We start from the raw sequence: 12,235 nt of genomic DNA on the forward strand, positions 1-12,235 counted from the left end.
ACGAGGGTTATTCTGGAAGATGTTGTGTTTTTGGGGGAATAAAACAGTTTAAATATAGAACAGTAGATACGAAAAGTGAGGAGTGTGAATAAAGTGAAAGACAAAGCATTTGTTGAAAAAAAAGAAAGTGTTGTAGATTATCAGTGATTTTAGATAGTCGAGGGTTTTGAGAATCAATACTCTGTTTTGTTGCAGAGTACATAAGGCTATAATGTTTGAGATTATTCTGTTCAGAGATTGAATTTTTCTCTCTGATAGTGTTGAATTTCTTTAAAAGTATGTTATTATGATTCAAAGCCTTGAAGAACATTGTTGCAAAAATCTTTTAGAAAGAATCATTTGTACAGATTGGTAAAATATTCTCGCTCCAATCACTGATGGTTTTGTGACTGCAAGATTTAAGTGCATGCATAAAATTACCAGTGGCTGTAGCTCGAGTTGAAATGTTTATTGGATAAGAAGAGGGGTTGGTGCTCCTTGAGGCCTTGTGGTTTCTAAAACTTGTGAACTGAGTTGGTGCTCTTTGAAATAATATAAGGGATCTTACCGAGTGGTTTTTCTACCCCAGGAGGGTTTTCCACTCATGAAAACTATGGTGTTATGTGCATTGTCTTGTCTCATTTTGTCTTACTGGTTTATGCTCTGATACGTCATATCTTTAGCCCTTTTCATTTCATACTCTGTTTTGTTGAATTCATGTAATGCAATCTTTGAAATACTCATTTAGATGTTTCATGTTTTTGTAAAAGATTCAATATCATTTTATTTTCTGAAAAGTCTGAATCAAGTTTTTTCAATTGGTTCTATTGTATATTTCATGCTTCGTTAAAAGTATTACATCAAGGTGTTAAAGTCTCAGTCATCTGTGCTTATTGTTAATCAAAATTGTCAAATTCATAAAAGAAGTTCTTGTTAAAAATTTTACACTCTGATTCACCCCCCCTCTCAGAGTGTTTCCACTTCCAACACAAAGGCCCCGGCTCCTATTATCCCACCACGAATCCATTCCTCCCCTGCTTTCATTTCCTTCTCGAGTCTCATTTTTACTCAGCAATATCCATTTCATAACAAAGTCCCAATATATACTTATTGCTTCTTAAAGTTTGTTTTGACTTTGGAGATCTGTGCGTTGAATGTTGATGCTTTTCACCGCCTCTTCATACAATCCGTTGGCTCGTCTAGTCTCTTAACGGCTGAGAATTTTTGTGTAGCTTTCAGAGAATATCTAATTTAGATTAAGCTTCCTTTGGCTTTGATTCCATCTGTCCTCTTGTGCTGGGTAGCTTTCAAAGGATGGGGAGAAGATTTGGGATGTGAATGTTAATATATCATATTCCACAGAATAAAAAGAGAATTTTGTTCTAATGAGTGTTTTGTTTTTTAATTAGAATTTTCTTTTTTAACTAAACTATTCTTTCATACAAATTTATTAAATTGTAAGGATTAAAATGCCATGCTTTTATAAAGCTATATTTATTATACTTTAAGTTATTAATAAATGGTAAAAATTATTATATTTAAACATAATATAGTATTTTAATTTATAAAATTAATATATATTATTTTATAATATTTATAATAAAAATATCAATTGATTTAGAATATTTTGAAAAGATAAGATATGATTGTTTCTAATTTTTAAAATATTTTAATAAGATGTATGAATTTAGAAACTTGTCACAATAGATTAAAAAATAAGATTTAGATATTTATGATCAATAATTATTAAGTGATTATAATTTAATATTAGTATGTAATATATATGATTTTATAAGGTTTGTTTTAAATATATATTAATTTAGTTACTATTCAAAATAGAATATAATTGTAAAGAAATAATCTTAAATATTTTTTAATGTGAATTTAGAAATTTACTTAGTAAATTTAAGATTTTTGTATATATTATTAATTTATCATTACTTTATTAAAAATTAAAATATTTTTTCATATTCAATATATGAGATTGATAAAAATATTTAAATATATAAAATATTTTATATAAAATTAGTAATAAATTAAATAGTTTTTGACAATTAATTTTTATTTTTTTTAATAATGTCAAATGAAAGATGTTGAAATGATCATACCATCATAAATATTTCATACATAGATAGCACGATGACCATCAAATTCCAGGTCTACGTGATAAATTTCAAAGTTTCAATGTGGCACACAATGATTAGTTGGGAAGGGGTTGATTCAAACTTGTAATTAATTTTGAATTTAAATATGTTGTAATTAGATCTATATATTTGAAAGTGAATTGTGGTTGATGTATAAATACTTATACAAATTAAAAATAGAACAATAAAATTTAATAACTATTTAAGATTATCTAAATAAAAGTTAAAATTTATTTTTATAAATCAATTAAAAATTAAATAAAAATATCAAATCAATTAATTTTGCGTGTTAAAACAAATATACTAGAATAAAATAAATAATAAAAATATATTATTTTACCATTACAACTATCAAACACACACACAAAATCAATCATTCTAGAAGTTATTCATTCAATCAAATAAGAATTTAAGATTTGGGCACCTCATTTCTTATGTCATAATTTCTAACACTAGCCACAAATTTTATTTTAGTTAAAAAAAAAATCCTACAAGAATCTAAAGAGAAAGGGCCAAGGGCTACAATTAGTTGTTAAAGCACAACCAATTGGAAGACAATGTCTATCCAACTATCACAATGCATGATAAGCATCAATAGTCTTATGCATCTCATATTCAACATGCATATCGTATTGTATGGTTATCATATCATTTGTCAATACTCTCTTATCACATATCAACATACATCTTGTTTTGCAAGACTATCAGATCATTTGTTGTACCCTCTCATCAACATACATCTCACCTTGCAAGATTATCGCGTCATTTTTTAGTACCCGATAAAGGGGTATTGATAAATGAAAAATGATGTGATAATCCTATAAGATAAGATGTACATGTTGAATATGAGTTTATAAGACCATAAATATTTATGGTGCATCATGGTGGTTGGATAGATCTAATGCCATGAATATGGTGCATCATTTTGCAAGATTATCACTTCATTTGTCATACCTTCTTATCAATGTGCATCTCGTCCTGCAAGATTATCACATCATTTCTTTGTTCCTCATAAAAGGGTATTGAGAAATGAGATGTTAATCCTACAAGATGAGATGTACATGTCGAATATGAGTTTATAAGACCATCAATGTTAATGGTGGATCATGAAAAAAACACAAATAGAAAATTAAAATTGAAAAAAGAAGAAAACCTAACAATCCAAATAAAAGAAAAGAAACAAACAAGAAAATAGAAAAAATAATTTCAATTTTAATTTGCTGATGTCTTTTAAGTTTTGTTTTACTTGGTTTGGTTGTATTTCTATTTTTAGCTTTATATTTTCTTTTAATATAGTTTTCTTTAATTGTATTTATGTTATTTTGTTAGCTTTAGTTCATTTTATCATTTTGTTTTCTTTATTGTTAGAACTTTTATAGGTTTGCTTTAAGTTCTTTTTCATTATTTGATTTCTTATTCTTTTTATATTTTGTCCCTCTTTTTCTTTTCTTGCCTTTAGCATACGCTTTGTTAATTTCTAGCCTTTTTTCTTCTCCTTTCTTTTTGGGTTTTCACTATTTAGTTGTCTTTATTTTCTTCTTCTCTCTTTCAATTATAATTTGTTTTTAATTAGTAATTTGGATCCTACCTCGATCGGTGTGCATAATATTCCTTCTCTTCCTCCTGGTTCAACCTCTTTCTATACTTTCATAGATCTAAAGCTATCTAATTTTCTACTTCATGAGCTTTGTATCATCCTAATGATGGATCACATAGTGTGATATGAAATATTGATGTAAACAAACACACACAATCTAATCCAAAAGCAATAGCCAGAAATAATAAATACTTCAAAATGAGATTTATGGGTTTGAACTATAGATATTAAGGTGCATACAACTAAAGTAGGTTTTGATTAGACAAAGAAAATATTTTATAATAGAACATTATATTTCTAGGAAAATTGACAAAGAAGATGTGAAAGGCTTAAAAGTGGAAGAGAGTCTTTAGCTATTAGTTTCTTTTTTACAACTAGTTATGCTTTTTTGCTTAAGTTCACTTAGGAGTGCTTGCTTTTAGTTTATCTTTTTTGCATCTAATTTAGCTAGAGATGAGCTTCTTTTATCTCCTCATGCTTGAACTTTAGTTTTCCTAAACTTAGCTCAATGCTTTATTTATAAGTACCTCATTGTAAAATTCTAATTCAACATGTAAATTCTTTGATTTTTAGTAATATAGCATTCTTTTGTGCAACTCTCATTTGTGGAAGTAATTTTGTTTTCTATTTGATCTTACAAGCATGTGTGTTGCAAAATTCAACATGGTATAAGAGCTTGGATTTAACAAGCCCGTTCTCAACCTTTGAGGGCTTTCTTTACTTAGAAATGTTGCAGGGTCACATATTTGTTTTCTTGTGGATATGGAGCTAGGTAAAAAATTTGTCAGTTTTTTATCAAAATGGGTATCACAATTGTATCCGCAAGTTAAAAAACCTTAACAACAACTTTTGATTCATCAAAATCCGAGCAATTAAAATTTTGGGTCAATTTGGCTGAGGGCATGTTATTTTAGCCTAGTTTTGAAGAACCACAAAAAGTATGGTTAGTTTGGGGCGAAACGAACCTCACCTTCGCATCCGCACTGGTTGAGAACCCCTAAATCATCTCTTAAATTGTCAAAAATAGATATTGGAAAAAAATGCAATTTTTTTAGCAGCATGTTTTTTCATACGAATCTGTACAGCCTATGTCAACATCAGCATCAGCAAAAATCAGCGCTTCAAAAAAAAATAATGTCAAAAATTTCAATCACTAAAATTGTGCTTGCAAATTTTTATTTGTTTTGAAAACTTTGACACAAAAATTTGTGCAAAGTCAAAAGTAAGTAAAGGTTTTGTTTTGATTTTTTTAAATGAAAAAAGTTAAATCCAAACGACAAAGTACACAGATTATGGGGTACTGCTGACATCAATAGTGTACACATGTTTAGGGAATATTCTTCTTAGAATATTCTAGTTTTCCTTTTACATGAACAATATTTTAAATAAAAATTAGTAGCATATTCTTTGAGGTAGGAGAATATTCTAGTTAATCTCCACATCAGCATAGTACACAACATCACCAGGCCAATATGGCATCAACAAACTTGTTAGTGCTATGTATCAACAACCTAATCAGTGCTGACATAAGCAATTGGTCAACCCTTTGACTAGTTTGACACCTCCAAGCCCTAATTGACATAGTGTTGGATTTTTGCCCATAACTTTGCCATACTAACTCAAATTGAGGCAAACCATATATTGTTGGAAAGCTAGTTCTAGTGTCTATTCGAATTTTTAGTTTATTTTATCCAATTTTACTCTAATGTTTCATGCTAGGCCTTTGAATTCAACCTTATTTTTTACACTCTTGAAGTCACAACTTCGGCAAACAAACTCCATTTTTTGACTTTCACATATCATTAGAAAGATCTTAAAGTCTTATATCTATATTTATTGTTATTTTTAATAGATTGTCCTCTAGGTACATTTTATTCATATTTTCATGTTTTCACTACTCAGTTGATAACTTGAATGTTTTTGCACTTGAGATAATTCTGTTTGTTGGAGGTTTCTCTACTTGATGTGGTTTACATATGTTGAGATTCTTGGAGTATAAATATTTCATTTGAGGTATCATGGATTTTTCTATCAATCCTTCTATTATTAGCCTAGCAAAGAGAAATTGTGAGTCTTGATGAAAGGGCATCTTGACTCATTTTAGGTGGCTTGATTTTTTGCCCTATCTATATGGACTCACCCCTCAACCAGATTCAGAGAGGTGTCGGTATGTTTGGAGGATCACTAATGACCATGTTGTAGGAGTGATTTATTCTACTATTGATCTTGACACTATTTGTGCTTTATGGGACATTAAAACTCTCTGTGCACTTTAGACTCGCCTTTGGGAGATCTATGGAGACCCTCATATATTTCTATCTCTAGAGGATCTTGTAGCAGATTGTACCATCCCTCTTGCAAATGCAGATTGAATACCCTATGATTATGGTACTTTTGAGATGCTTGAGTATATCACAAGTCTTTCATGTTATAATGGATCCAAATCTTGTATATCAAATGTCACTCCTCATATTAAGACACCATCTCAGTATTCATCATCTTCTATTGTTCCTGATCAAATTGGTATTGGCTCATGTATAGCCCCTATTGATTCAATTCAAAAGGTTGATTGTACCCTTCTAGTTTTATCTTTATTGGGTGACTTCTTGCTAGATATTGCATTGTTATTTGTTGAGTCACACATTGTAGACATTGAGGACATATTTGAGGACCTTCACTTCCTCTTTGATGGTAGTTTGAGCATTCTTGTTATCTCATTCGCAACACCTTCAAAGGTTGTTCATCAAGTATCTTCACAATTGTTTGGATTTGCTCCAAATGATATGACACATATTATTCAGATGTGTGGACTGTTGAGTAGTGTTCCATGGCAGACATTTTGAGACTATTCCTTCCATCTCCTTTCATGGAGTTGCTAAAGCCTTGGCCAATGGATTTGTTTCTTCCTAAGAGAGGACACATGGTTTGCCACTCTTATATCAAGCATACTCAACTGATGTATTTGTTGTGTGGATTTTTCTATTGGAATTCAGGTCAAGCATGTTATTTATATTTGTTACTATTATATTCCCTAAGTAGACTTAAGCCAGATCAAATGTTGAACTACTTTATGAATATTTTTTATATTCTCTTAATAGTAGAATCTTAAGAAATTATTTTCAAAACATTCTTTGAGATAATTTTTTAATCACATAAGTCGAAACATCAATGATAGGATCCATGTATAGTGTATTGTAAATTATTGTCTACTTAGCATCATTTAGAAAGTTAGGGCATAAGCATTTTTTTAGTACATCATTGATGTATTTATATTTTTTTTTCTTCCATCTAGTTTTCCTTAAGACACAAACATGAAACCATTGGATTTAGAAGAATTTTTTTTTAAAATCATTCCATACAACCAAAGGGAATCATAAACAGAAAAATATTCACATTTGATAATGTTGCAAATATTTATTCAATTAAATATAATCAAATATGTACTACAAAATAAATAAAGGCTCTTCAAATAGAACCACCATTCTCCTTTGATCCATATTCAAGAATGAAAAACAATCCATACACCAATATCAGGAAAAAACATCTTCTCGCATTGTGATGAGTATAGGTACACATTTTTAATTTTAATTTTCTCCACATAGAATTTCAATTTATTTATTTTAGATTACCATCTTCATAGTATATGCTCTATAGAAAGAAATTCAAAAATAATATATTCACAACTTCATGGCGTACAATTTTCTACTTGATATTTGTTTATTACTACATCAAGTGATTTACCATTTTACCTTTGATACTATATTTTCTCACCCATAATTCCTTTCCTTGACACTTTCAATTCTCTACAATATGTACCTTTTACATAAAATCAACAATTCATTTATGATGTAAGTCTACTACCTTCTTGTTTTAGGAACAAAATGAATGAATGACCAAAAAACTTTGTCCAACCTCATTTCATATAAGGACAAGGAATCATCAACTATGAAATCATCAAAATTGAATTAATAAGAAACTATCCTTCAATTCACTATAAGCAAATATGTAATACATATATTTTGTAAATGTTGCAAAGAATATTGTACATGTATTTCAAGCCTGTATTACAATATTATATAGACAATAAAAACTACACTTCTTTAACATGTTAATTCACATATAATTATCTATTATTGTAACCATTGCACCCCTCCTAGTGCAAGTGATAGTCTTCAAAACATGATAAGAGTGTAGGAATGTACTTTTCATGTCTAGACAATAACTAGGTATTTAGTTCATATGTGTCCATACTCACATTTAAATGCTATTAATGTCATTTAGTTTGGGTGGGAGCAAAGGATAATATGCAAGATCTTGTTCGTGAAAGGATTACATTTAAATAAAATACTGAAAAATTGGGCAGATTTGTGGGGAAAGTGGATACAACAACATGTCATGCCAAGCTTAAACTCAACATTGAGGGGCTTCTTCTCTTACATGATAAATTTTAAATTTTAGTGATTTACGATCATAATTAATTTTGAGATGCTAAACTTGGTTGGGATGTGTTGGAAGTAGCATGCCTAGACAAACAACATGTCATTGAGATGTCCATGAATGATTGTGAATCATTTGTATCCATAGAGGGTTGAAACAAAGTAGTCAGGCCAACAACTTTAGGGTGAAAAAATAAGACTATTAGTTAAATATGCATCTACAAAGTGAAGCATAGACTTAATTGTGTAATCATCATGTATACAACTTGATTTTTGGTCAAAGAGTATGCTCAAATAGATTCAAATATTTAAAGAATCTTTGCACCAATGACAAAGACAATGACTATTTGAATATTGATTATTCTTACATTTCAATCCGGTGGGAAGCTTTATCAAATGGATTTCGCCTATTCTTCATGATATTTTACATATGAAACCCTACATGGAAAAGCTTGAAGTCTTTGATGGATCTAGGAAAGAGTTTTGTCTCTAAGATAAGAAGTCTCTATAGGGGTTGAACCAACCACCAAGGTTGTGTTATTCAATTGATGATTGCTTCACTTCTCATCTATTCACTAGATGTGAACTTGATTATTAGGATATGATTATTGATTGATTAACATATTTGAGAGAACAATTTTAATAAAAGATAATGGCAACAATGAGTAGAAAAGATTATTTAAAATAAAAATTAGATTTGAAAATAAAATATTTTTCTAATTCCATTATCCTCGTTATGTGGTGAAATGGTTTATTGCAAATATTAAGCAGTAAAATTCTCAATTTTTTAAACGATGAGGTAATTATTGGTTAGCATTCATTAAACTATTCATTAGCAATTTGACTAGGGTGGTTAGTACTTTAGTATTTTAGTTAAGAAGATGATGGCAAGGAATTTGGGATACATACTTCTAGGCAACGAGCACATCTTTATTATTTTATTGTCAGTAAGAGTTTTCCCACCATTTTACAAATGAGTTCCACGCAAATGTGAGAGCAAACTAAAGACCGAATCATAGTAAATGATGCTAACAATCAGATTTTCTTTATAATGAGCATGCATGTTAGGTAGGTATTGGAGTTATTTTTATTTATATTTTCAATATTTGGTTACAAAAAGGTATTCTCTTTTTGGAATTGGTCAATAAGTTTGTTCATGGACAATTAGAGGAAGGGCACTAGTAGTCGTTATAGCTAACTTCATGTATCCTAAGCTCTCAAACAATATATTGGATTTCGAGGGTTTTTTTTTTAATTATCTTCACAAGCAACTTAACTACTTATAGCTATTATTCCGACTTATGTATAGTTATGAATCTTAAGTTGGTAGTTTGTAATGAAAACATATATCCATAAAAATGTAAAAGCTTTTATGAATGAACATATTATGACAACAAATTGTAATTTTATTTTTTTGGTTCCTAATTAATTTGTTATAATATTTTGTGTTATTGTTTACAACTACTTTATATTATCTTTGCAATTATCTTTAAATTATTTTCCAAGGTCCAGAGTCACTAACATCCATGGTTTCATAGATATCTTTATGCAAGTAATTGGCAAGCTGGACTTCACAAAGTGCATACTCAATTCGGTCAACCTCTCTGCCACAAAACGACCTATAAGTCTCCGATTCCGAGCTCATGACCTCTTCCGAGTAATCACTAGTTTCTGTAATCGAAGTGCAACCTACTTCGGCCTGCGTAGAAGGAACCTCCTTGGAAAACAACATTTGAAAAGGTTCAACTGAGTTGAAGGATTTCAATTGTTCTGGGGACCTTACAACAATCCACTGATCAGGGAGGGGATCTGCAAAATAATTATTACATTTCCCCACAACTCCATTGAATTCGCCGCCTCCTGCCAATTTCAGAATCCGATCTTTGGGAGGAGGGCTCTTCTTGCAGGCCTTGCTTTCGTCTCCACCACATGCCCCTTCATTCTCCTTTCTAGTGGTTGACAAACTCCTAGGATAATCCCAAGATGAGAGAACCAGAAGAATCAACAGAAGAGCAGGAATCAGAGTCTTCCATATCCAAAGGTCTACTGACCAGAGATTGAGGTCCCCTGAGTGGGCTTTCGCTGAGAACAGGGGAGGCCTCACAGACGAAAGGATGAACCAACAACTGCTCACAAGACCACCTCTGTCTGGGATCTCTTCTTAAGCATTTCTCCAAAAAGTCCTTGCCTTCAGCTGAGAGATATTGAGGCATCTCAGGAAGCTCTTCAATGAAGCCAATCCTATACATCGTATTGAGGGGATGCAAAGTGCTGCCCCATGGAGGCTGTCCAGTGCTCATCTCAATCACAGTGCATCCGAGAGACCAGATATCAGAAGCAGGCCCCTGTTCCACCTGCTTCACAACCTCAGGAGCCATCCACAGAGGACTTCCCCGCAATTGACATCTCTGTTCCTTGTCCTCTTCATTGCCATTTCTCTTAGCAGAACCAAGGTCAGCAAGCTTCACACCATTGGAACCCACAAGAATGTTCTTTCCCTTGATGTCACAATCAACAATCCCCTTCCTGTGGAGGTACTGAATGCCAAGTAGGATGCCTCGGGTGTAGCATCTTATCACCGACTCATCCAACTGTCCTCCAAACTTAGTCAATAGATCCCCAATGCTGCCCCCTGGCATATACTCCATAAACAAGTTATATACACTCTGACCATTCTCTGTGGTGTACTCTTTGCCCAGGCATTGCACAACATATGGAGAGTCCAAGGACTTCAGAATGTTGTATTCATTCTCTAAAGAAGAAATAGAGGTGGTAGTGGACTTGACAGCAAAGAGGTGGGCATTGGATTTGCATATGGCAAGGCTGACAGTACCAAAGGCCCCGGCTCCTATTATCCCACCACAAACCCATTCCTCCCCTGCTTTCATTTCCTTCTCGATTCTCATTTTTACTCAGCAATATCCATTTCATAACAAAAGTCCCAATATATACCTTTGGTCTGCATCTAGTTTCTTAGAATTTGTTTTAACTTAGAGAACCGTGCGTTGAATGTTGATGCTCTTCATACAATCCGTTAGCTAGTTTAGACTCTTAACGGCTGAGAATTTTTGTGTAGCTTTCAGAGAATATCTCATTTAGATTAATCTTCCTTTACCTTCGATTCCATCTGTCCTTTTGTTCTTGGTAGCTGTCAAACAAGGGGGAGAAGATTTGGGATGTGAATTTTAATATATCATATTCCACAGAATAATAATAGAGCTCAGTTGTAATGACTGTTTTTATTTTTAAATTAATATAATTTCCTTTTTATCTAAAATAATCTTTCATTGAAATTTATTAAATTGTATGGATTGAGATGTCAGGTTGTTATGACAACTGTATTTTTGACAATTAAATTATTAATAAACCGTGAAAATTTGTTATGGGTAAATACAATATAGTATTCTAATACATAATATCAAAATATATATTATTTTATGATATTTATTATAAAAATATAAATTGATTTAGAATATTTTGAAAAGGTATGATATGATTGTTTCTAATTTTTTAAATATTTTAATAAGACTGAAGTTGTCACAATAGATTAAAAAAATAAGATTTGGATATTTATAATTAATAATTGTTAAGTGATTATCATTTAATATTAAAATCATATTGATTTTAAATATATATTAATTTAGAATCTTTTCAAAATAGAATATAAAATATCTTAAATGTTTTTTAGTGTAAAGTTAGAAACTTAATAAATATAAGATTTTTGCATATATTACTAATTTATCGTTACTTTATTAGAAATTAAAATATTTTTTCATATTTAATATATGAGATCAATAAAAGCGTTTAAATATATAAAATTAGTAATAAATTGTTTTTTTAACAATTAATATTCTTTTTTTTTTAACACGTCAAATAAAAGATGTTGAAATGATTGTACCATCATAAATATTTCATATAATAGATAGGGGTGTCAAATTCCATAAATTTCAAAGTTTTAGTATAAGGGTTGGCACACAATGATTAGTTGGGAAGGGATTGATTCAAACTCATAATTAATTTTGAATTTAAGTATGTTGTAATTAGATGTGAAAGTTAATACTGGTTGATGTATAGATAAA

General features: G+C 30.7%; 1 protein-coding gene across 1 annotated transcript; it reads right to left on the reverse strand.

The window, feature by feature from the left end:
- Positions 1–9,645: 9,645 nt before the first annotated feature.
- On the reverse strand, positions 9,646–11,062 carry LOC131056753 (mitogen-activated protein kinase kinase kinase 18-like). Its single transcript, XM_059211899.1, has 2 exons — positions 10,299–11,062; positions 9,646–10,123 (listed from the first exon to the last, which is right to left on the reverse strand). Exons 1-2 carry the CDS (start codon positions 11,060–11,062, stop codon positions 9,646–9,648), a joined length of 1,242 nt encoding a protein of 413 aa, XP_059067882.1.
- Positions 11,063–12,235: the final 1,173 nt, after the last annotated feature.

The sequence above is a fragment of the Cryptomeria japonica genome, chromosome 1, assembly GCF_030272615.1.
Source record: "Cryptomeria japonica chromosome 1, Sugi_1.0, whole genome shotgun sequence".
In the NCBI taxonomy this organism is placed as follows: Eukaryota; Viridiplantae; Streptophyta; class Pinopsida; order Cupressales; family Cupressaceae; genus Cryptomeria; species Cryptomeria japonica.